The sequence below is a fragment of the Ambystoma mexicanum genome, chromosome 4q (assembly GCF_040938575.1).
Source record: "Ambystoma mexicanum isolate Mex_15411 chromosome 4q, UKY_AmexF1_1, whole genome shotgun sequence".
Classification (NCBI taxonomy): Eukaryota; Metazoa; Chordata; class Amphibia; order Caudata; family Ambystomatidae; genus Ambystoma; species Ambystoma mexicanum.
This window is the reverse complement of record NC_090928.1, coordinates 60,056,606-60,081,791: the sequence shown is the minus strand read 5'-3', so window position 1 is coordinate 60,081,791 and position 25,186 is coordinate 60,056,606. Positions and strand designations below refer to the sequence as shown.

Sequence of the window (25,186 nt, the reverse complement as noted above, 5' to 3'; positions counted from 1 at the left end):
TACAAAACACATGAACCTAGTTAGATCTTTAGTTCATACCCACATAGCGAAAGCTCAATACCAACAGAAGCTTTCATATGATAAAAAAAGTAAACTTAAGAACGTTTTCAGTGGGTCAAAAAGTTCTGGCTCTCTTGCCCACTTCAGAGAATACATTAATCTCGAAGTAGTTCAAGTAAGAGCACCGGCCTTATGAGGTATTGGAACAGATGGGAACATGCAACTGCAAAGTAGCCTAGCCAACCAGATGCCAAACAACTCATAGCTACTAAAGGAGTGGAAGGAAAATACAGCATCCTCCCACACCCCTATGTTTTCTTGTTTGGCACTCCAAGAAATCGACAATGTAGTGCTTATACCCCAAAAACATTCAATGATAAGAAAGAAAGTTTGAATTATCTTGTTTCTGCATTTCCTGATGTATTTTGCGAGACACCAGGGAGAGCACACAGAGCATACCACTATATTTTATTTATTTATTTCTTTCTTTATTTATTTATATAGCGCAGATCACTCGCAAGCATCTGGGCGCTAACATAAAGACAATTGGTACAAAACATATAATCACGGGACAATTAGATCGAGTCTGAGGTTGGGTTTATGTCTGGTACGCAGTTGTGTCTGGTGCGAAGGGATTTATTTTGAAGAGATGAGTCTTGAGTTTTTTCTGAAAGCTTGTGTAGCTCTTTTCTTGCCTGATAGTGTGAGGAAGATTGTTCCACATTGTGGCTGCCTTAGTGTGGAAAGCTTTTCCCAAGCCATTTGTTTTTTTCACCCTGGTTGTCTTAATTAGGCCCTGGAGTTCTGACCTGAGTGCGCGTCTTGGCACATACGTAACTAATTTACTTTTAAGATAGGATGGAGCATTCCCGTAAATGCATCTGTTTGTTAGTGTCTGGGGAAAGTAGTTCTTAAAATCATAGAGACTCCCAGAGGAAAGAAAAAAGATAATTATTGATGTGTTAGAAAGTATGCTCAGAGCTACTGTTATCGAACCGTCTTCAAGTGCTTGGTCATCTCCCATTTTGTTGGTAAACAAACCAGATCAACTTGGAGATTTTGCATGAATTTTAGGCAAGTTAAAGCCAACTCAGCCTTTGATGCATATCCTATGCCTCGTATAGAAGACCTGATAGACAAATTGGGGGATTCAGTTTTCTTGTCAACATTAGATTTAACTAAGGGATACTGGCAGGTTCCCTTAAATGACCCAGACAAAGAAAAAACACTGATATAACTACAAAATAAAGATTTTCGAAACTTGGATCTATTGTATATGTGTATACTATTGATACCATGCCTTCCTTACATTACTCATATACTTAACTTCACCTGGTGTGTTTACCTTCAGGACTTTGTCTTATAAAACATATTTCTATCAGAACCTTCAGTTAGTATAGATACTTGCCAGGTCTTTTTCATATGGGTTATTCCTTCCTCCCCTATTGGCATTTAATAATTAATTAACAACCTGCATACTAAATCTTCTGGCTTCTTTAATGATTTTGTTGCTTTCTATTTGTAGCGTTCTTAAGAAGAATTTCCCTTTATTTAACCACTTGGTAACCCATCTGTCTTCAGGTTCACCAGCTATTTCTGTTGTTGCTATACAGCAACCTTGGTTCACTGATAACCTGATAACCTTTCTTTCTTCCCAGGGTTTACCGGCTGTCTGTTCTGCCTCTTTGTTCCTCTCTGCTTTGCTGTACTGCTTTCGCGTGTGCCTCCTCCATGCCTTTGCTTTCTAAGTGGTGGACCGCACACACCTTTGCTTCTCCGTTCCTTCATCAGGTCTGCCTCTCTGACCCCTGTAACAACGCTCCTGCCTTCAACGCGGTGTTCAGCAAGCTTACGGTTCACAAGATGATTCTACGTCTGCAGCTTTCCTCTCTCCTTTCCACTGTCATCTGCGATCAGCCCGCATTTAAACTTCCCGGTCTGCTTACTCATGTCCCAACAACCAGACCGCACCATTCGCTACCCAGTCCTTGCAATCACCATTACTCAGTCACTCTCCATCATGTCGTTGTTTTGTAATTGGTTTCTGAATGACTTGGGGGAAGTGTATACTGAGGTTCCTGGGGAGTGATCTTCACTGCTCCATGCCTCTTCCTCATCCCACTCAGCAGTATGTTTTCCCTAATTGGAGTTTGGGGTTTAAACACCCTACTTTTATACAGAGGTGGGAAATAAGCATGACAGCATGCCATTAAGGCAAGAGGGACTGAAGAGATCTCCCTGAAAGGAACAGGAGGCCATGTGGTTTCCTCCAAGTGCTTCATTGAATTCCCCTGAGCATCACCTCCCCAGGTGGTCTTCCCTCATATAGCCACCCTCAAGGTCAGGATCAGGTAGTGGCTGTCATCCCCTGGCCCCCTGAGGAAAGGCTATCCCTGGGAAATGAGTTCTGATATCCTTGGATTCATCACAGCATCTATGATATGATATATAATATGATAAGTAATTTATAACTAGTGTTTACAGGCGCGTCAAGACAAAGGGGGGGGCAGAGAGAGGACAAGAGAAATGATCTTAGTAGGCCTTGTGTCATTCAGAACATGCAAGTGTAAGAGCGAGAATTACAAGGGGAAGGGGGTGGGTAGAGAAGTGTCAGGGAGAGGGACAGGAAACAGAGCAGCGATGCTCAGAGTAAGTGCAGCACAGGGGCAGCGCAGCTCTGGGTAAGTACATAGAGGCAAGGGACTGTAGAGGTTACAGTTACAGCCCCTAAGTGCGTGGAAGCCTGTAAGCAGTGCAGAGGTGACTGGTCAAGCGAGAGCCCGGTACCCAGTGAGACTTTGAGGATGGCTAAGCAACCAGTAGGTTCGGCAGACAGAATGTCAGCAAGGGAGGGAGAGAGAGAAAGCAGACGAGAAGTGCATGGTTTTGAGCTGCTTCCAGACCTGCACGTGGTCCGGCTCAAGCTTGATAAAGCAAGCATGATGAGTCTTATTATCTATCTAGACTTGCTTTTGAATGCAGCCAGTCTAGCCACTTCTTATTGTGTCTTGACATTTTGTATTGGGCATCTTTGATAAAGGAAGCATGATCATGTTATTACTAGGCCAGACTGGAATTTTGGTGCAGCTAGTCTAGCTACTTCTTACTGTGGCATGGCATTTTGTAGTGGGCATCTTCGATAAAACAAGCATGATAAGTGTTATTACGTGGCTAGATTGCCATTTTGATGCAGCCAGTTTTGATAGGTTTTCATACTGTGGCATGGCATTTTTGATGGTAAAGTCGACTGGAGTATGCTCTTAGATGGGCATACTGCCATATCTTAGCAGGACAGGCGTGGACTTGTATTTTTTATAGTATCATTACTGCCATTATGCGCTAAGCAAATTTAAGTATGCAAGTATGTTCTTATATGGGAATAATGGCATATATTGGTGCATCAAAATGAATGGGCACCTCCAGCATGAAAATGTATTCATACTGTTATGTATTGTCGGAAAAGACATCATGAGAATATGTTGGGGAATGCTCCTGTACACTGTAAGTGACTTGCATCTATTGAATTATTTTCTTGTGCTACCTTACAAAACCAATTGCAAACTCTTTGACTTTTTACCTAATTTTTTTAAAAAAGTGTGCGGAAAATGCCTTATTTTAAGCCAATATTTTAAACACTTTCTCTGGAGGGGGAACTCCCACCACCTCCTCTAATTGGTTCGAGCTCCCTTAATGCGATTGGTCGCTCTGAATATTTACACCCCTCCATTTATAAAATTCACCAGCGGTTACTAGCCTGTACAGTCAGAAACTGAAAACTGTAAATTCTATAGGGGCAAAGTGAGACTCCGGCAACCGTTGCTAAAGAACCAAGGGAGCAATTGCAGTGTGCCTGTATGTAGGAGGGATACATCAGAGGCAACACGTTTGTCTTGGAAGCAAGACAACGCAGTGCAGCACAGGTTCGAATCCCAATCCCATGCTTAGAAGCCACTCGCTGGTATTAAGCGCGTTACAAATGAACAATAAAATACAAAAATAAATAAATAGTTTATCTGTTAAACAGACTGTCCGTGACTATCATTTGAAACAGAGGTATGAGATCTTTTCTGTTAAACGTACTATAAATACCTGGCTGTTCTTTAAAACTTGAGATGGAAGCGTTGTCTCCTCTGCAATACCACCTCTAACTACACATTACTTGAAACTGTGCAGGGATTGTTTTTTGCTTGAGTTAAAAGAATGCAGCCTCTTGCTAAGTGCATAGGGCATGTTTGCAACTGTTGAAAATGAGTTAACGTTATAGGATGTTTATTAACTTGAAGCAAACCTTTATTGTCTTAAAGCTTCTCTGAACATGGTTAATGTCGCATTTTTTTTAACCAGCTTGGTAAAATATAGTATTGTCCTGTTGACCCTTATTTAGGGTAACCAGATTTTCAAGACGATAAACCGAGATGGCCAACAATGTAAAAGGACCCCCCCACCTACTTACCCATGACAGGCCCACCGCCAACACCTTCAAAACACCCCCACCCCACACTATTTCCACCACTGCCCCTTTATATAAATAATATATTATATAGAATATAAATTGTGCTGTTTATGCATGAATGCCAGCAAGTTAATCAAAGGGGAGCTGGTGCTCTAAATGATTTTACAGGCTTTTCTGCACATTTCTTTCTCAGCTGGTCTGCCTTGGCACAATCAGTAAATGTGTGGGGATGGTACCTGAAAGGTCAGGGGTTTGAGACCATCAAGCGATGTCATAATTCTGATAGTGTCATGATGTTAATTTAGTTTATAATTTAGGTGGCAGGGGAGAGGTTCTACCTGGGCAAGATGTTGTTGATTGGTTTAACTGTGTTGAAAATCGATAAACAAAGGTTTTTTTTAAACAAAAATGTAGTTTATAATTGTTACTCATAAAGTTGCCATGCTCCCTTTACCTAAAGCTCAGGACTTTCATCTTCCTTTATCCTAAAACCGGGATGGGGTTTTTAAAGTAAGAAAATCTCTCGGGACAGGGAGCAGAGGGCCAGATTCTGGGACAGTCCCTGCAAAACAGGGACGCCTGGACACCCTACCCTTATTTGATGGGTCACCACCCCGCCCCCACTTGTTGTATTTGTGCCCCCTGGTTTCTGTCCCCACCCCGCCCCCCCTCAGGGTGAGGGCCAGATTATACCGTGGACAGTTCAACATGTTAATATTTTGTACTCGCAGGTATCTCCAGAGGCCCACAGTCCCTGCCGACCCTGCCACTGTGACCCAGTGGGCTCCTTCGACGACGTCTGCATCAAGGATGAGAAGACAGCCCCACGAGGTCAGCAACCTTTCAGTATCTTATAACAGCGAATACCTGACGATTGACTGTTCCTCACAGTACTTCAGATTCTATTGACTTGCATTAAAACTCGCCATTTCCTGAAGTTATTCGAAGTTGCTTTGTTTGTGTTGTTATCTCTCTGTGCTGAATTTGGAAAGCCCCGGAGTGGGGCGACTGTACATTCGAAGAATTGTTTGCAAATAGCATTATGCCATCCCATGACGGGCTGGCCGGAACCCATCAATCAAGGGCAGGTTCGTGTACCACACAAGGCACAGGTGGGGTCTCATGTCGAAGTCGTTAGAGCAGATGGCCATCATGCTGGCCAGCTCCATTAGCTCATTAGGCCGAGAGCAGGAGAGGAGGGCTAATGGACTTTCCTCTCATTCCATAGGGAACTGTGAATGGAGCATTTCTCTCAAAAATGCATTTCATCCACAAATTAATGAAAGCATCCAATAATAAAATGAATAATAACAAAACAACATGACAGATAAAATGCAGATTCAAATCGAAATGTGCGCGTTAAATAAAGATGTTGCTAGTCAAGGAAATGGGGCAGACATCATTGGACCTTCGTAGAAGGACTTTTCGGGTTGGTCAATTATAGATACTGTTGTACCAAAGGTTAGAGGTCGCTTACAATGACTTCTATAAGTTTGACTGTGAACATTCCCAGTGTTTGTTGTATTATAGCTAGGTTAAAAAAACAAAACATTAACATAGTCATTTATAAATGGTGTGCCCTTTTTGATCTTTGCGTTGTATTGATAATTCATACCTTCACAGGAACCTAATAGGTGTTTCCATTGTCTTCAGGATTTCTACTTAAGAAAGCCCTGACTCAGGATCAGCATAGATACAGGGAGTTACAACGGACATCAAAGGACGTTCGCTTGAGCTCTCATACATTTCATTAAAAATCACAATTATGTAGTAAAAATGTGTCATACATGATATCATACTACGTGGCAAATACAAGAAACCTACGAGCGATTGTGATAGGGTCAAGGGGAACTTCTAAGTATATTTTCTATAAGGGGATGGGTTGTGATTGGGTTTCTACTGTCAGGTGGACATCTTGTGCCTACCTCTAGTGCAAATTATCCTCAATTTTATTAAGTGCACAGTATATTATTTGCTCTCAAACTATAAGGCCCTTCGTTATACGGCCGTCTACAATTGGTTGCCACGCTTGTGCCATGTCTGGAACATTCAGTTCACTTAGCAGCAGGTAATCTCATACCCAGGTGCCAGGAGGTGGACTCAACTTTACCTCCCCACCCAATTAGCCCATCATCTCTCACCCATTCCTTCTGCCGTGAAGATTGTCTTTGAACTTGGCCTTGCAGTGTATTCTTTTCTCTGGCAATATAAGGGGCTGTGTGCACGCACTATCACTTGTTCTAGAACTCCTTGCCCAACTCTATTTCCGTCCTTGGCTCACATGACAGGAGACCACATTTTGGACCATTTTGTTGCATTTAATTGTCTTAAATGAATAGAACTTGGCACGCATGGTGTTATTTATTCTCCCCTTAACAAGGATTGATTCAACTTTGCACGTTTGCCACCTTCAAGAGTAAATAACAAGTCTTGGCTGCCTTCAGCCTTGATACCATGCCAGTCAGCTTCACAATTCAAGTCAGCAATCTCAGCTAATTCTTACTGCTACAGAGCCCTCAATCTTCTTTCTCCATGGGTTTGAGCTTACTTAAATTATGACACCAATGTCCAGCTTCTGTAAAATGGCGGCTCTGCCTCCAGTCTATTCACTACATATAGCCAGCTTCTATGGTCACTTATTCTACTTGCGCTGCAGCATCTGTACAGTTATTAAATGGCTTGCAGTTTCTACAGTGCAACACACACGTGCAATCTTCTTTTCGCATATGAAGATTTACTCAATTCTTTATTTCGTCATCAGTTTCTTTAAGGGTCATGCATCTTTTCCGGCTGGTCTTCTCTGTGCGTCATACTTCACTTCTTGTGACGTCACCAGCTCCTTTTCCTACTCTATTCATATTCCTTCAGGGATTACCTCCATTAGATTTTCATCCTGTCGAGAGTATATTTGATAGGGTTTTATTAATGGATATCTTTTTACAAAGATTTGCAGCAGAATAGTCACAACTGCTGTTGACAAGCATGGCACAATCTCAGGCCTCCAACATATAGGTGAGAGGAGGTGGGACTTCCTGCGGAGACATTCAGCTGCTCCTCTACAACAATGCACAATGTACCTTTCACTACCGTGCGCTGGGGTCCTTTTTGTTTTATGGCCCTAGACACCCTCAAAGGATTTTTTGGTGATTCTACGAGTGTGCCTGGGATGAACTGGTGGCAGCAGTTACTTTTTATAAATGTTTTACTTCTCTTTACTGAATCACATCACGTTTACCGCGTTTGGCTCTGGCCAGGTCCAAAAAAGGCCACAAAGTCTTTTGTTCTGTCACCTAGCCATTTTGTTCCTTGCCTTCACCCAGGTTGAGTAACCTGGGTTTTCCTTATTTGAGCATGAGGCCTCCCGCGACAACCAATCTCTTTCGCAGGCTTCTGCCTGTCACGTGTGTGTGCCCAGGAAGTGGGTTGGGACTGCCTGGCCCCAATCCACACTACTGGTGCCAGGATGTCTGGAGTGTCTGAATGACTGGGTCCATCGTGGACCGTGTTTGGTCCACGACTGGGATGCCTGCATGAGAGCAGATCTTCGATTGGAAGTCCTCGATTTTGGTGCAAAGCTAATCTTGGATAAGAGAAGGGGCTCTGCAGCCATTCCAGGTCAATCGCCTGAGTTCTCTCTGAACTACAGAAGGAGCCAAGTATACTGCACTGAAGAAACAGACTTGTGAAAACGCTAGAACACTTTGGAAGTTTGGCACCTTTCAACCTCTGCTGTGCTGTCAGATCTCTTGTTCCTGAATTAGGAGAGTGTGTAATGCTGCAAACATCTATGATTCGCATGTCACTACCTGTTGGTGACAGTCACTGTAGCTGCCTTGCTGACCTGCTCTCCTGTGCCCTGAAGCCTGTTGCACTGGAATTTTCTTTGTATCTCCTTCGGAAGCTGAGAAAAGGCAACTGTCCCATCACGGATGATCATTCTAACCCGCAGCCTCTGAGAGTCACAGCACCGCAAAACTGCAAGACTTGAACCTACTAGCGGCGTCGACTGAACTGGCAAAGTTTGGTCCAAGCTCTGCCGAGGGTCATTGAGTACTTGCATCACTTACCAGTGCTCCCTTGGCACAACCGATCTCTTTTATACACGAATATCCCTAAAAAGGTATTAGCTTTTGGCTGGGTTAGCCTGCGCTCCTTAGCTATTCTCACCTTTTGAAAACTGCTCTGCCACCAAGGGCAGACCTTTCTCAAATAGTGGGAACCAATTCTTCATCACTTCAAGCACCTTCCTGACTTGTTACAGCTCTCCCAATAAGACACACTTTTTGTTCTGCCTGCGCGATCGTGCCTTTTTACACACAACTGTACCGTTCAGCGCACAGCTCCCCACTTCTTAGGGCTGGACTCGAAAGTTAGGGAACGACTCCAGAGAATTTTCTGATGCACCTAGTGTGTTAACCCACCCTGCTCTTTACAGGTTGTGGCTGTATTTTACTCCCTTATCTCATTAGGAAACGTAATGTATATATGTTATATAGTAGAGTATTTGAACTGAGGTTTACTGGTGTCTATTGGTCCAGCTGACAATAGCTGTACAGATATTTTTCCTACACACATGTCTAAGAGTAATTGGTGGTTCATTACTGTGTGTACTCATTTGTGGGCCTCCGATCACTTGCACCCCCCTCCTCAGACTTAGTCTTGACCACCTGCCAAGCTACCTAGATTGGTCTGGCTTGTCCAGAAGGTTCCCCTGTTTCACTAAACCAAGGGTGGCCTCCTAAACCTCTGCCCACCAGGTCAAAGTTTATAAATCCATCTTAACAGTGCCCAGATCTTCTTCCCCTCCCACTCTTTCACTGCTGACCTTTTTCTGAGGTCTACATTTGCCTTCCTTTTTGTTATTTGTCACTTGTTGGCTATTTGCTGTCTTATGCTCAACTCTTCTTAAAAGAAAATGACCTATCTTGCCGTCTCCAACTTGCCCCCATCACCAAAGCATACAAACTTGGAGTCCACTTTGACAGTGATTTTAAGGTCCAGCACCTTATGACCTCTGCAGCTTTTGCCACCCAGATTAACCCTGGCATGACCCGCCCCCTCCTCACCTATTCGCTCCCGATTTCTCTCGTCTTGAACCCTGCAGTCTGGTATCTTTGTAAGTCTACTGATTCCTTGCTGCCCCTGTTATCCCTCTCATTTTCTCTCCCTCCGTAATGCCTTAACTGAAACTCCCTTCCCAATGGCTTCAAAAACAGCACCAACATGGACTCATTCAAATTTGAATGTAAGCTCACTATCCATTAATTTCTAATTCTGTTGTATGGCACGTGATTCTAGGACTGCTCAATCTCTGTTTGAAACTTTGTTAGCATGCCTGTTTGATACACAAGTCATTCTGAGTCTATACAAATGATTGGTTTTGAGCAATGCCTCACATGCCTAAAACACAAGGAGGTCATACAGTACTCTGGATTTACCCGTAAACTCCAGAATAAAGCACAAGATCTGACTCCATCTCATTCATACCCGTAAATAGAATCTCCAAGCGTCCCTTTAGTGCAGTATTTCTCCAGCTTAAACAACCGGTTAAACCTGGAGGCAACCCACAACAACTAATGAAAGATCTCTACTTTAATGTAAACTTTAATGTGATATAGAATGAAAGAAAATTCAAACTTTACACATGATAAACAATTATTCGTTAATAACAATAAGAGCAGCAAACGAATGATATTCAACAGAATAAATAAAGATCTCTACTAAAAAATCATATCCGCGCTTGAAAACAAAAACCAGAAGATGTGGAATCCAAAAAATTGGTTTGGCAAGAGCCTTGCTAAACCGACTCTAGAAAGGAAGTGGGGTCAATAAAACCCACCGGAGGACATTTTACATTATAAAATCTCCTTGTACCACCGCCGGGTTACTTGAGATACGAAATCCCACTACACCAACCGTATCATTGAAGCAAATAATCCAACCATGTAACCATTCAAAATGCACTGTGAACTGGTAGAACTGCACATTTTAAAAATAGCACCTATGAATTCCCTTCAACACTGTGAAGATCCCGTAGATTTCTTCAATTAAAAAATTTCAAAATCTTATTGACAAATTACAGACATCAAAGAATTATTCTTTTTTCCCGCTCGTCCACTTCCCTCTTACACCTCACTCAAACCATTCACTCCAATGAGCACAGAATAGGTTTAGAAATGATCCTCTTACATCAAGACATCTATCATACCAGGGGAACCTTGCTCAGCATCTAGAAAAAGGCTTTTTTCATCTCTCAGACATTGTCGATCTAATGAGCACATTACTCTTGCAAGGCAAGTCACAAGACGCCTGGACTATGCAATAGCGATCCTGCGTCTCAAGAGTGTTGTGGCAGATCCTAACGTCTTAGTTAGCCACCAACCAAACGCTAGCCTCGCGTACCTAACATGATCCTGGCATGGTAAGCGGCATAACATCTCCAAGTGTTCTTCAAATCCAACAGTCTTCTTGTTGACAGAAAATCTGGTTTAGAGCTGCAATAAGCATGAAATCAGCCCTGGTAGATATCCATGTAGAACTCCTCAATGCATTGGATGATAACCAACTAGTAGCTTCAGTCTTACTGTGCCTCTCCGCAGCATAGAACACAGTCAACCACCAGATACTTCTCTCCCACTCAATTAAAGACTGCATCACAGATGGCAGCATGTTTTTATTAATTCGGGTGGTTCATAAAGCACTAAAAAATGCAAAATGGAACCTGTTTCATAGCTCTTGTGTAAGGGTGAGGGTTCAATGGTGTGCACGGACGGGGAAGGTTGAACACTCACGCATCACCCAAAAAGCAGCTGACAGGTGATTCAACATGCATCAGGAGCAGATAAAGTACAGGTGTTGTGGTGGAAGGGGGAGGGGGGAATTATTCTATGCAAGCCCAAGGGCTGGAGTGCTGTGGATGTAAAGTGCAGGGTGCCAGATAAGTGCTAAAGAGAGCAGCACTGCAGGGCGTATCTTCAGTGCAGCGGGTTGTCCATTGCCCTGTGCGGGTGGATAGGTGTTGAATGGGTGCTGCTTTTCTGAAGGTGTGGAATCATTATTGATGTCTACTATTGGTCAGAATTGTTGTGTTTAAGTAGAGTTTAATAGAGAGCTCTTAGGGAGCGAGATCACCGAGAGATTAGTGCTAAACGAAAAAAAGAATGGCCACAAGGGAAAAGGAGGGAATCCATAGCTGCATGACATTTAGAGATATAGGGCTAAATTGAGTAGGCCTACCGGCTAGATTTTCAGACCTGGTGCCTTGCAATCAGAGTCTAGAGCTATCTTTTGTGGGGTCCCCTAAAGATCGTGCCACTATCATTTACTCTTTAATGTGTGGATTCACCTTGAGGCCAAGTTGATAGTACTGACTGCCTGCCCTTTTTGATCAGCTGTAGTCCCTTTTCCATATGGCGGCAGCCATCTTACTTTTTATTTTAAAAATAATTCTCCTCAGGAGATTGCCTGCGCATGCATCGCAAATCTCTCCAGGAAAAAAAATGAAAGCCATTCACACCCCAGGTGAGCAAATGGCTATCATGCCCACCCAGGAGGGCAGAAATTGCTAGTAACGGCTCGGCCCTGTCTGCCCTACTGAGCAGGCATGAAAACCGCATTATTATTTCCTATCTCGTAATTTATGCCCGGTGGTGAAATGTGTTATTTCTTTTCTCCTCTGGGATCTGGAATTCAGGCCTGCCTTCTCGTTCCATCTAGTCTTTCTTGCTTACATTTGCCAGGCATAATATGCTACTGAAGAGAACATCATGTAAAAATGCCAAGGGCCAGCCACCTTGGCGTATAGCTGGCGTTAACGTTTAAGTGGGAAGTGATAAATGTAACCAATGAGCGGTTATGGCTGGGTGAAGTGATATTACATAAAGAAATGTCCCTCTGCACAAGCTGGGGGTAAAAACAACTGACGTTTTCTCGCTAATTAATCAACCCTTTTTCATGGGCTGAATTGTGTCTTCTGGGTTTAGGAAAGTGTCTAGAGCAGTGGCTTGAAAACGGTCACTCTGCAGATCTTCTCTACTATGACACTTCATAATTGTCAATGCTGATGGGAGTTGTAGTCCAAAACATCTACCAAGCCAAAGGCTGCAAATCTGCTGTGCAAATCGTTAATGTAGTGATAGCAGTCATCTAGGAAAACCCTAAAACAAAAATTGACTCCTGCACTAGGGGAGTTGATTGAAAGTGCCACTGGGCACATTGCAGCTTATGCATGGTACCATTTCAGTATTGGAAGCAGGTGGAGAAAGGGGGCAGGGCTGGGTTTGCAAATGGCACACCCACAAGTTTGGCCCTGCTCACCTCTTCAACACGTGACTGGTGGATATTTCCCCCATCAGAGATTTTTGTAGCGGGAGTGACCACTCAACGCCAGTGCATTCTGGGAAATTGGAGATATGTGCTGTTCTAGAGTAGGTCTCCTTATGGCTTGGTACTATACACTGCTCCCTACAGACAATATAGCCCCCCATATCTCCCTCGATGCTATCAAGCTGAAGCATGACTGCCAACATCATGTACTTTCCATTATGCATCTATGTTTAAAAACGATTCTGGCTGTAGAACTATCCATCAAAAGCTTAACTCGGCATTTAGTAGTGCAAGGGATTTCGCACTGTGTTTTAAGATGTATGAAAACTCAGACATGGCCATGTTATATCCCTTTATGTATTAGATAGCCCATGTTGATGCATGTTCTCTTTTCATATCTCTTTCTAGGCAAGCAACCTGGATTCTGCCAATGCAAAGAGGGCTATACAGGAGAAAGATGCGACCGATGCGCCTTGGGATTCCGGGATTATCCTGATTGTGTCCCCTGCAACTGCAGCCTGGCGGGTAGCATGAACGATGATCCATGCATCCATCCCTGCTTCTGCAAGGTTTGGGATTAAGGCTCTATTTGTTTGCTGTTCAGTGATATTTTTGGGGCATCATCTATGGTGCTGCTATTTTCGCAGCATGTCATCTGCAAAAGGTCAATTTACTGGTAAATTTGGCTTTGCACGCAGAGCTTGGCAAGCTATGTTCTCCGTTTTGTTTTCTGTCAAGATGTTGGAAACGACCCCAAAAAAAGCAGAAACAGCTATTCGCATGCATGGGCGTCAAGAGGAGGTTTTCTGCTTCGGTCACAAAATGGCATGGTACAACTATTTATTTAGAATCTCGCCAAGAAATCGTATGCAGTGGTTTACAGCAGAACAGCATAAGGAGGCATCGTAGCAGGTGGGGACATCAACCATGCGTTGATGGTTCAAGCGGGCGTGCAGTCAGTGTATGGCAAATAATGATGCCCGTGCCTTGATCAACCTCCCGTGCTCCATGGCATCTCTGTCTGCAACCAACAGGCCCCTGGTACACAGTCCAATACAGATGAGATGCTTAAAGCTCAGTCACACAGCTAACATGCCCTCTTTTAATATCCCGATGCTGACCCGGGTACCCTTTCCAACCACTGCTCCACAGCTGGGCTTTCCTGCACAGAAAACCTCCTTGAGATGGTGTGAACAAACCACACGTACATATCTGGAACCAAGGTTAATTCTGCGTGACTTCCAGTCTACATTTTCCCCTGCAAAATAACCGGAACCAGCCTGCTCATGTTATTGGATAAATGACTTCCAAACATCAGGGCCAGTTGAGCCCTGTTCTCCTTTTACAACTATTGGCCCCTATCAACCACATGGCAAAACTCAGCCGCCTGCCCGAGGTAGCAGGGATTGGAGGTGTGGTAGCTGATTTGGTTTGCATCCTTCCTTGACACCTCAGCCATCAGATGGAGCTAAACTCCTTCCCCTCACAAATTACAGACATTACCTGTGAATCACCACAGGGATTATAACTATCCCTGATAACGGTCAAGCTGTTTTCATGCCCACTCTAGCTAATGACTGCTTAGGCTACATTTGGTGCCGCAGATATGGTGACAATACCCTGCTTCATATAAAAAGTCATGAAGGCATGAACAGCCAATAGCAGGTGGCAAATTGCCTCAGTCAAGTGCAGCAGAGGATGAATAGAAAGAAGCACTGCCTCACAACTTGCAAGATAGCCTCGCAACTGCCCTCCCACACTTTAGACTTGCCTGCACTTACTGGACCAGCTCCAACTGGTGCTGGAAATGTAGAACCTAAGGACCATGATAGATGCCGAAGTGACTTTAGCCCCACAAATGAGTTCACTCCCAAATGCTGTATTTCAGTACGTCCCATTGCTAACCTTGCTCCACAGGATTGCCTTGGCTCTAGCCGATCAACCTCACAAATGTACTATGGCAGGGGTCTGCAACCTATGGCTCTCCAGGTGTTTTGCACCACTCATCGCATCAGCCCAGGCCAACATAGTCAGTGCTTAGGGATCATGGGAGCCGTAGACGGACACACATGGAGAGCCACGGGTTGCAGGCCCTTGAACTATGGCAACACCTTTTTCTCAGGGTTCCAAGATACTCCCTCCAGAGAGTAACCAATGTTGATACTCTCATTATGCTTGGCCTTCAGAGATGGATGAGCTCACCCTGCTGTCGAAGACCTATAGCTGGCTCCCGATTTGGGTCTACTCCCACTTCAAGACACTTTCCCTTGCCCACAAGGAACTGAATGAAATATGGCTAGACTGCCTGTTTACACTTTTCCCGAAACATCTAAGGATGGCGATCTTAAACCTGCTCATCCCGCTAGACACATACTGTTTAAGGGCAGATCTCTCCACTCACAAGGCTCCACCTCCATGTAAGGATGAAACTCACCCCACAGCAGAGGACAACATGAATATGCAGAACCAACTAAGCTAGACCTCCTCCCATCTTGTAGAACCTTGATAGGGCAGAGTCAGGCTAGACTAGCCAGGGTGCAGGTGGGATGCAATCAGCGGAAGGATCGTTGTATATGAGGTTCAGACTGGGATCTTGCCCGTCGCCACTTTTACATACACGTGGAAGGGTTCTGACTCTGAAAAATGCCCAATGTGTGGTGTTGCTAAGGAGACAGTTTCACAGATTCTTTTTCTCTGCATGTCGACCCAGCAGCTGAGGCAGTTCTATTTGAGACCTATCCAGTTGGAGGCTGGTATTTACTCGCTTGGACCTGCATTTCTATTTTTAAGTCAATGTTCTATTCCTTTAGTAGTGTGTGCTGTTGCTCGTTATTTGCATAGAGCCTGGCTGCTGAGGAGGAAGATATTGATAAAGTGATGATGTGCTCTGTTAATTTTGTATCAGTGTTGCAAAACACGAAGCGTTTTAGGACGCGAGCATAGCTCTCCTAGTATTCGTTTTCTTATGACTTTAAATGTCCTTTAATAATGTTCTTGATGTAATCATTTGAGATATGAACGAATTCTGTTTTCAAGGTTTTCTTTTGTAGGTTTTATCATAGCAACAGTATGTTTTTTATGATGTGTTTGAACCTGATGACTTTTTGTCGAATAAAGGTTTTTCAAAAGCCCAAGCCATCAGTGGTGAAGGCAGGAGAAATTGGAGCTATTCTGTAGTGGTAAATTAACCCAGTGGCAATGTGGGAAATTAGAGGGGCAACATTATAACTACCAATCCCCTCCCCGTTTCCATTTCTGTTGTTTTCTCGTGAAGAATGGCTGACTGTGTGGACAGTGACCCAGTGAATACACCTCTGGTTGATAAGGTACGGAGGCCTGGGAGTCTTCCAGACATAAAAATAAGCATAAGTATCTCAAGCAGAAAAGAAGTGACATGCATAGCTGCAGCTCAAATTGAAAATAGAGGCTCCTGGGAACAAAGGAATACCTCAGAGAGTGCAGCACCAAGGGAAGACCTAGTACATAACAGGACGAAGAGCACAGAGGTGAGGGGAGGAGAGAGCACGACAGACAAGCAAACTGAGTGATACAACAGGGACACACACTGGAAGCGCGCAGTCCGACAGAAAGGCTACAGGTTCTCAGGAGTATTTAGAGTAGGGGTTGTATTTAGCCCCAGAGAGTGCGGACACTGCTCACCAGAAGACCTGGACAGAAATAAAATGGAAAGCTGGCAGTTTCCGCATAGGAGACCTGGAGTAGATTATTCCGATAGACAGACCAGCAGGGAATCAAGAGTCAGGTTAGTGCAATGCACAGGCACTACATAACACAGCCCATGCCTTAAACAGGCCCGTGAACACTGAACCACCAACCTCCGCTATTTATGCTATGATTGCAGAGTGGCTGGGTTAGCTTTGGTGGAGCCACGTTACACAGAGGCGTTGGGTACAATACTTCTTCCCCGGGGTAGAACCTCGAAGAGCCCTCCCACCTCTGCCACTCTCCTCCCATCAATTTCAGACATGAAAGGGGCTTTGTTTGAGTCCTCTGAGGTTTCAACTGACCCAGTGTGATGTGTCAATGATGTCAAAAATTCGAAGTTGAATGAGGGGCTATTTTCAAGTTCTTCTGAATGGTGTCAGCAGGGGCGGTAGTTCTAACATCTAGGGAGAAGATTGTTCCCATGGATGGAAGCAAGGAGAAGGAAGCCTCTGAGTCAGGAGGTGGCATATTGGCACTTTGTAATGGTGAAGTAAGGGAAGATTTAAATTCTGTAGAGATTGTAGGGGTATTTGCATGTGATAGTCTTACTTCAGTAGTGAGGGGTGACACAATCATTTATGGATTTGAAAACCAATAGCAAGAACCTATAAGGGATATAGGCCAGACAGTGAACCACCATGTTTGATGGCAGGAGAACATTTTTTTATGAAGTGTGGGATTTTGACATGGATGCTGGTGTCAAATGTGAGGGCTAAAAGAAGTTGAGTGGCCAGCCAAGGAAGAGGTTTCTGGAAAAATCAAGGTGAATGGTGCTTACGCACTGATGAGGAATTTGGTTTGTACATTGAACATTCTTTTAACCTGCTTGACACAAATCAGTCTTGTGAATCACATACATATTCTAGCCCTGACTAACAATGATGCTGCTCACACATCCTTTCACCTGTCACTGGGCAAGGCTCCAGGAACTCTGCATTCTCTGAAATAACACAGAAGGGGTACGCATCGACTGAATTGTTGGATCCTTCATTTGCGTTTCACAAGGGCACTTTTCAGCCCCTCTGAATAGAGATGTTTTACTTTTGAAAGGTACCATCCTTCTGCTTCATAGTGCTGCCTCAGCATTAAGGGAGTTCCTCATTGATGTGCTCTCCATATTAGTGTACTATTGTGCTAAGGTTAAGCTTCCACTGACCCATATGAAGAGTAGTATGTTCACCCTTTATCGTGTAGCAACAAATATGCTCTAATTTGTCAAACGATTGCAAAATATTGAGCACTCAAAGTTCTGAGCTCTAGGGAGGATGTCAAATTGTAAGGTTTTACATCTTACCTTTGTCTCTATGTTCACCTCCCTTGCCTGTTAAAGTGTCTTTATGTGAACACAGTGTAGAGGAGGTACCAAGCACGATTTGCACTCCAACTGCCCATTTTGAAGTACCAGGAACGTTCACGCCAAAATATGTGACGTATGATGAGCAAATAAACCAGCACAGAGATGCAGTGGGGCTCTGTCCAGTACCTATTAGACTGACAGCACCTATTGAAGTACCGAAACATAAGAAAACCTGGACAGTAAGGTACCCATTGAGAAAACCATACAGACAAATGAGACTGAATGATGATTGTCAAAATGCAATACCTGAAGAAGCCAAGAAGATACTAAAAGAAGACGAATGGTGACGTCACAAGAACCCGGACTGACTCACATATAGAAGATATGACGACCTGCGAATGATGAAAAGAGACGAAACACCATGGATAATGACATCCTGAGTCTAAAGTGAAATAATTGATGTCAAATGTCAGAAACTTATGCCATGAGCGTGATGAAGACATTCAGTTAGTTTAACTGAACATATGCAACGAACTGCAAGAAGCAAGAATTTGCTAGGCTTGCTTATGCTTAGTAGTAAGATAGATTGCAGCAAGCGCCACCTATACATATCTACCTCAAAAGGAGCACTTTATACAAATATACTTCCACTATGCACAAGAGCAGAATCAACCAAAGGTTACTAAAGGTCTCAAGAGGAAAGCTTTGCAGCAAGCAAATCGAGAATTAAAGACAGAGAGAAACTCAGACGAAGACAACCATGCCAAGAAGCCAAGGTCGTATCGGCTGAAATAAACCCACAGTGGATACAATTAATGAGGAGAAGAACAGAGTATCCTATTCAGAAAGGTCAAGATAAGGCACAGATGGCGGATGGCTGACAGAACTGAGTCAAATACACGAAATTTCATGGAGAATAAGACAATTTCACAGTGTCGAAATCACGTGACCGAGCAAGAAGAAGGGATGAAACTTTCACACCTACACATGAACTCTTGCCATGCCCAGATGCCTTAACTTTCCCAGACCAAGAAGCAGACTCAAGGCCAAAATACAAAGAAATAATTGACACATGACCACTGAAGTGATGATTGATTGTTGCAATAATTAGAGGGAGGCTGGAGGTGCAGACAAACTCCCTGTACCTGGCAGGCTATTCTGCACGCTGCTAAGCAAGCAGAAAAGTATGAGCGGGGTTGATGCCAACCCAATCATAGTGGACCAAGTATCTAGGGTCCTATAGGTAGTAGAACCAATGAGATGTTGTACTTTTAGTGACATCTACAGTAGCCATTTTGAAGGAAGGGCTTAGATGCCCCCCTCACATTGTTTATCCAATCCCCTCACTTCGTTACCATATACAGATGTAGTACCTATATTAAAGTTACCTTCCTAGAGCCAATCAAGTTGCATGCTAAGTTTTGAGATATTACACGTCAGTGAGGACACGTTTTTGGTATAAATTATGTGTTTTTTCCAAAATTAATTGGAGTTGAAGCGAGAAGGAAGATCGAGCGATTGCTGATATTCATAAACACCCCGTTTTTTGTACTTGTCATTAAATGGACTCCCTTTGCCAAACTATCGGGTTGTCATTATTGATTTGATGCGAGGGTATTAATCTGCATCCCCATTCATTTCGAGGCTGCTGCTAGTCATCTTAAAGTGCTGTTTGGGAAAAACCCCGTCCTATAGGCCGGCTGGGGTCCCTACTGCACACTTTGTAGTTCGATTAGAATCAATTAAAAAAGACACCCATTGACCGGCGACATAAGTAACTCTAGGTCCTCTGCAATATCACAAGTCCTTTACCATCAGGCTAAGTAGCCCGAGAGGCTCCCCGTAGATAGTGGATACTCTAAAGTGTAAAGCCTGCAGGTTGAGGTCTAAAGGAACCTGTGCTTTCTCCCACAAACCCCTTCCCACTTCTACGAGCAGCTGACCGGACGAACAGCAAGGAGAGGCGGTTACGAAGGCGGTGATCCCGAGCATCCAGAGAGGAAAAGAAATGCAAACGGTGAGTGAAAAAGACTAAATATTTTGGCAAACAGTTGCATGCCTTAGAACAAGTAAGGGAAGGGAACGGAGGGAGGTGGGACAAAAATAACGCCAGAGTAAGAGTAAAATGTATACGTAAGGGGAAAGAAATATTGACTCGAGGGTGGCCGAGCAATAGAGAGAGGATACTGGGAGGATACCCGAGCATAGAGGATACGCCCAAATACCTAGGCTTTAATATAGCACTAGAAGAAGCCTGCATTTAAAGTCCTGAATGAATAGGACGAAATAGGAGACCAGAATCTATGAAGGAGGCAAAGCCACACCCACCTGGTGCCTTCCGGCTTGCTGCTCTGTTTCCCTACTTAAGGAGCCCTCCAGCTTCTTTTCCTTTGCAGATGGGGAGAAGGTGCAAGTGGATCTAGGTCCCTGGCCTAAGCCCCGCCCACCTGGTGTCTTCCTGCCTGCTGCTCTTTTTCATACTTAGCAAGCCCCGCTTACCTGGTGCCTTCCTGCCTGCCGCTCTTTTTCATCACTTAGCAAGCCCCGCCCACCTGGTACCTTCCTGCCTGCCGCTCTTTTTCACCACTTAGCAAGCCCCGTCCACCTGGTGCCTTCCTGCTTGCCGCTCTTTTTCACCACTTAACAAGCCATGCCCACCTGGTGCCTTCCTGCTTGCCGCTCTGTTTCCCTACTTAAGGAGCCCTCCAGCTTCTTTTCCTTTGCAGATGGGGAGCAGGTGCAAGTGGATCTAGGTCCCCTGGCCTAAGCCCCGCTCACCTGGTGCCTTCCTGCCTGCCGCTCTTTTTCACCACTTAGCAAGCCCCACCCACCTGGTGCCTTCCTGCTTCCTGCTCTTTTTCACCACTTAGCAAGCCCCACCCACCTGGTGCCTTCCTTTCTGCCTGCCGCTCTTTTTCACCACTTAGCAAGCCCTGCCCACCTGGTGCCTTCCTGCTTGCCGCTCTTTTTCACTACTTAGCAAGCCCCGCCCACCTGGTGCCTTCCTGCTTCCCGCTCTTTTTCACCACTTAGCAAGTCCCACCCACGTGGTGCCTTCCTGCTTCCCGCTCTTTTTCACCACTTAGCAAGCCACACCCACCTGGTGCCTTCCTGCTTGCCGCTCTGTTTCCCTACTTAAGGAGCCCTCCAGCTTCTTTTCCTTTGCAGATGGAGAGCAGGTGCAAGTGGATCTAGGTCCCCTGGCCTAAGCCCCACCCACCTGGTGCCTTCCTGCCTGCCGCTCTTTTTCACCACTTAGCAAGCCCCGCCCACCTGGTGCGTTCCTGCTTCCCGCTCTTTTTTACCACTTAGCAAGCTCCACCCACCTGGTGCCTTTCGTTCTGCCTGCCGCTCTTTTTCACCACTTAGCAAGCCCCGCCCACCTGGTGCCTTCCTGCTTGCCGCACTTTTTCACTACTTAGCAAGCCCCGCCCACCTGGTGCATTCCTGCTTGCCGCTCTGTTTCCCTACTTAAGGAGCCCTCCAGCTTCTTTTCCTTTGCAGATGGGGAGCAGGTGCAAGTGGATCTAGGTCACCTGGCCTAAGCCCCGCCCACCTGGTGCCTTCCTGCCTGCTGCTCTTTTTCACCACTTAGCAAGCCTTGCCCAATTGGTGCCTTCCTGCTTGCCGCTCTTTTTCACCACTTGTCCCTGGACCTAATATGATAGCAACCTCGTCTGTTTCCTCCACCCTCCCATTACTGTTTTTTTCCTCCCCACCACGCCCCCAGCACTATCTGAAATGTCGTCAGGCCTAGTATGATAGTCGCTTGTTTTGTTCCTCCCCTCCCTTTCTGCACCCCTCTCCCTCACCTTTTGTTTTTCTCCGGTTCTACCAGAAATGTCGTCAGGCCTAGTATGGTAGTAGCCTGTCTGTTTCCATTTCCTTCCCACTCTCCCCCTCCCTTCCTTATCTATGTCTTAGTTCTTGCACTATCTGAAATGTCGTCAGGCTGAGTACGATAGTTAATTTCACATCCTTACTGTTCATGGCCTGTAAGAATGTGGTTGTATTTTCCCTTGTTCCCTCCCTTGCCTTGAAGCGCTTTGAAACACATTGTGTATAGGCGCTATATAAATAAACGATCATATCATATCATATCATATCAATGTGAAAGAAATGGGCTTAAATTCCATGTCGGAATAATGATAGGGGCATGAGATTTTTATAGCCGGCCAGAGTCTGTCTAGTCTGTCTTGTGTTTTTTCTTTTTTCTGACGTCACGAGGTAAGACATTTTTTGGGGGAAATAGCATGAAAATTGTGCGGTTGTATAGCTAGGATTTTGTATGACATGAATTGATGGTTGTTGTTTCAAAAGGTAAAAAGAATATGTTTGTGAAAAAACAGGATTGGAGCTTGCGACGATTGTTGCTCGCTCATATTGTTGATTTTGTTTAAGAAACGTAACAAAGTGTTGTATGAGGAGAAGATAAATAAATGCAATCATGGAAGACATTACACCGTTAGTACACTTGTGCAAACAGTTGCCAAACCATGCACCTAAGCTGAAGAAGTACAGTGCAGAATGGGTTAAAGGAACTGCCCACAAAATGTTTATGCCATGGCCCCAGGGTGGATCGCTATCTAAAACGGTCCTGCAACACATGACGACATATTTGCACACCATGTACACTGGCAAAACATTAGATAAACCCCTAGCAAGTTTAGAGCTTTGGAAAATGTACCAAGAGGATAAGGAGAGGAGCCGCGGTTAGATTGGATAGTTAACATATGCACAGATGGGGTGAAACGCCTTCTGCGCCACCCACCCTGTCTGAAACAAAAAACGAACCCAGTAAAGACGAAGGATTATATCCATTGAGGGAACTTAAAGCAGCCACGGGATATAGCAACCTGGCACATGAGTCACCTACGCAATGTAGTGACGAAAACCCAGACAAAGACAGAGACAGAGATATCACTTCCAAAGTCCTGAGGAACAAGGAAAGGCGCGAGAAAGAAAAAGGAGATCAAGCACATGCGTATATCTCTAGATACGAGTAGAGAGGGAAAGAGATGGAAAGGAGATGAGGACAGAACTGATGAGATGGCATTCACACAGAACAAATGGATGGGAGGTAAGATTTTATTGAAACTCAATGGTAAAGGCATTGAGGACGTGAGAAAAAAGGGAGAGTCAGACGATTCAAAACGGAAAGAGAGGAAAAGGACTTTGAGAGACGAAAGAATTAGGAAAAAAGATATACAGAGACGAGAGCAGCTGTATCACGAAGAGCAAGAAAGGAAACGCGATCATAAGCCAAGAGCAGCTAATGATCAGGACAGGCAAGAACAACGAAGAATAGAGGAAAAAGAACAAAAGATAAGGGAGAAGAAAATAAAAAGACAAAGGGATGAGGAAATACAAAGGGCAAATGAACGTAGAGATGCAAAGAAACAGGATGACGATAGGGTCAGAGAGGAAGCGAGGAAGCGCAGAGAGTTTGTTGACGACATAGAACGTAAGCGAGGACAGAGGGAACGGGATCTTGAATATCTGGAAGGAGAGTTTAAGAAACCTGATCTAGTGGTAGACTGGAAGGACATAGAAGAATCCTTTCCTGAGTATGATTCAGTACCAGGCACGTCTAGGGCAAATATCGAAGATGACTTCGACACCAGAAGCATCAGAGAAACGATCGATAGAATATATGATGAAATGGGGCTAGAACAGGTACCCCAAGCGAGAGGAGAGGACAAACGTCTTGAGAGCATTCAGTTGTATGACACTGAGGACGCCTCCAGAAGTAGCAGAAATAGAGAGTTGTCCAAAGAGAGGTTGACACTAAATAGGAATGAGGAAGATGAGAGGAGTTACACGAGTTGGGCACAGACAATATCAGAGGCAGAAAAAGAGGAATATGAAGAAAAGGAAGGTGAGAGAAGACGCAAAAATCACTTCTCTGTAGGAAAGGGAATAAGATGGTCAGATTCTAGCGAGTCTGCACCTAAGGCATCAGAGTCAGCCACACAATCAGACCGACATGAAGGAGTATCTTGCGGTCAGAGGGGGGGTGTCTTGTGTATAGGGGGAAACACTTGTGTATAGGCGCGTTATAAATGCCATATCATATCATATCATATCCACCGCCCTATGTGAGGAGACTAAGGACATTGCCAGGTAGACGGTGCTGCAGGAATATTAGCCCTGCAGTGGGATAGAAAAATGATGAGGGAGGAAAAGGAGTGCCATGTGTTACAATTCCCGTTGCTCAAAAAAGGAGGAACGAGGACACAGTATATACCCTGGCCACACATGGATCGAGAACATCTGAAAAATAAGCTTCCAATGTTAACATCGGGAGCCGGAAAGTGGACACATGAGCTAGAAATAATGACGGGAGGGAACACGTTAGCTATAGGGGATATCAAGGGTCTTTTAATCGCCATACTTGGTGATAGAGCTGATGATATGTGGACACGAGCAGCTTATCCTGGCATGACTGCAGTTAATACTGTGCATGATAGAGCTCCATTTAACAATTGCAGAGCCGGGGTATGGAAAGCATTATGACTGCTCTACCCGGATACTTCTGACATGGGAGCTATAATGACACGAAAAATGAAGGAATCAGAGGATCCTTTGCTTTACATTCAGAATTTCCAAGACGCATTGGTGTTGGAAACACAGGAATCTTGGGGGAAATCTATACCCGTGTTTTACCATGTATTATGCCAAGGGCTGCCAGATCAGGTACAGAATCAGCTCAAGAAATTGGTTGGAATCAATGCCAAACCGTGGTCTGAAATACAGTTGACCATAGCTCACTATTGCAGGCTACTGCAAGAGAAGAATCGCAAACAAGAGGCTCCACGAAAAGCTGAAGAGGCAAAACTAGTGCAGAAAAAAATTGTAAAAATATGCCATTGTAGGGGTGATGATAACTAGCACAGATGGATCGAACATTCAGCAGGTCAATAATGAACAGCAGGTTAATCAGGGCAGTAATGGGATTTACCCCAGAGGGAGAGGCTTTCGAGGAAGAGGATGACAGAGTAATCAGGGAGGTTTCCAGAGTAATCAGGGAGGTTTTCAAAACATGCAAAATGGCAATCAGGAAATGTCAAATGGGCAAATAATCAGACCACTGTCTATATGTTGGACGTGTGAGATGACAGGGCATCTATCACGCACATGCAGAAGTCAAGGCATGGTGCAAAACAACCGAGGAACAAGAGTAGGAATGGTGAATGCACCTATGTTTTTACAACAGAGTGGAAATGGAGTTGCACAAAATCACAAAGTGCAACAGCAAGCGCCAGGAGCACAGCAAAGCTTGAAACCTCAGAACTTGGTAAATGTTCCACAAGGACAGTCTCAACAATCACTAATGTAACTGTCACAGACAACAAGTACAGGACAGGCATTGAATTCTGGAATGA

General features: G+C 44.5%; 1 protein-coding gene across 7 annotated transcripts in view; it reads left to right on the top strand.

Moving 5' to 3' along the window:
* Positions 1 to 25,186, top strand: part of LAMA2 (laminin subunit alpha 2) — a 3,027,572-nt gene that overhangs the window by 992,958 nt on the left and 2,009,428 nt on the right. For all 7 annotated transcript variants that reach the window (XM_069607473.1, XM_069607470.1, XM_069607476.1 and 4 more), the window contains exons 9-10: positions 5,185 to 5,284; positions 13,187 to 13,347. In XM_069607473.1, the coding sequence (XP_069463574.1) occupies positions 5,185 to 5,284; positions 13,187 to 13,347 (261 nt within the window). The remainder of the gene's footprint in view (positions 1 to 5,184; positions 5,285 to 13,186; positions 13,348 to 25,186) is intronic.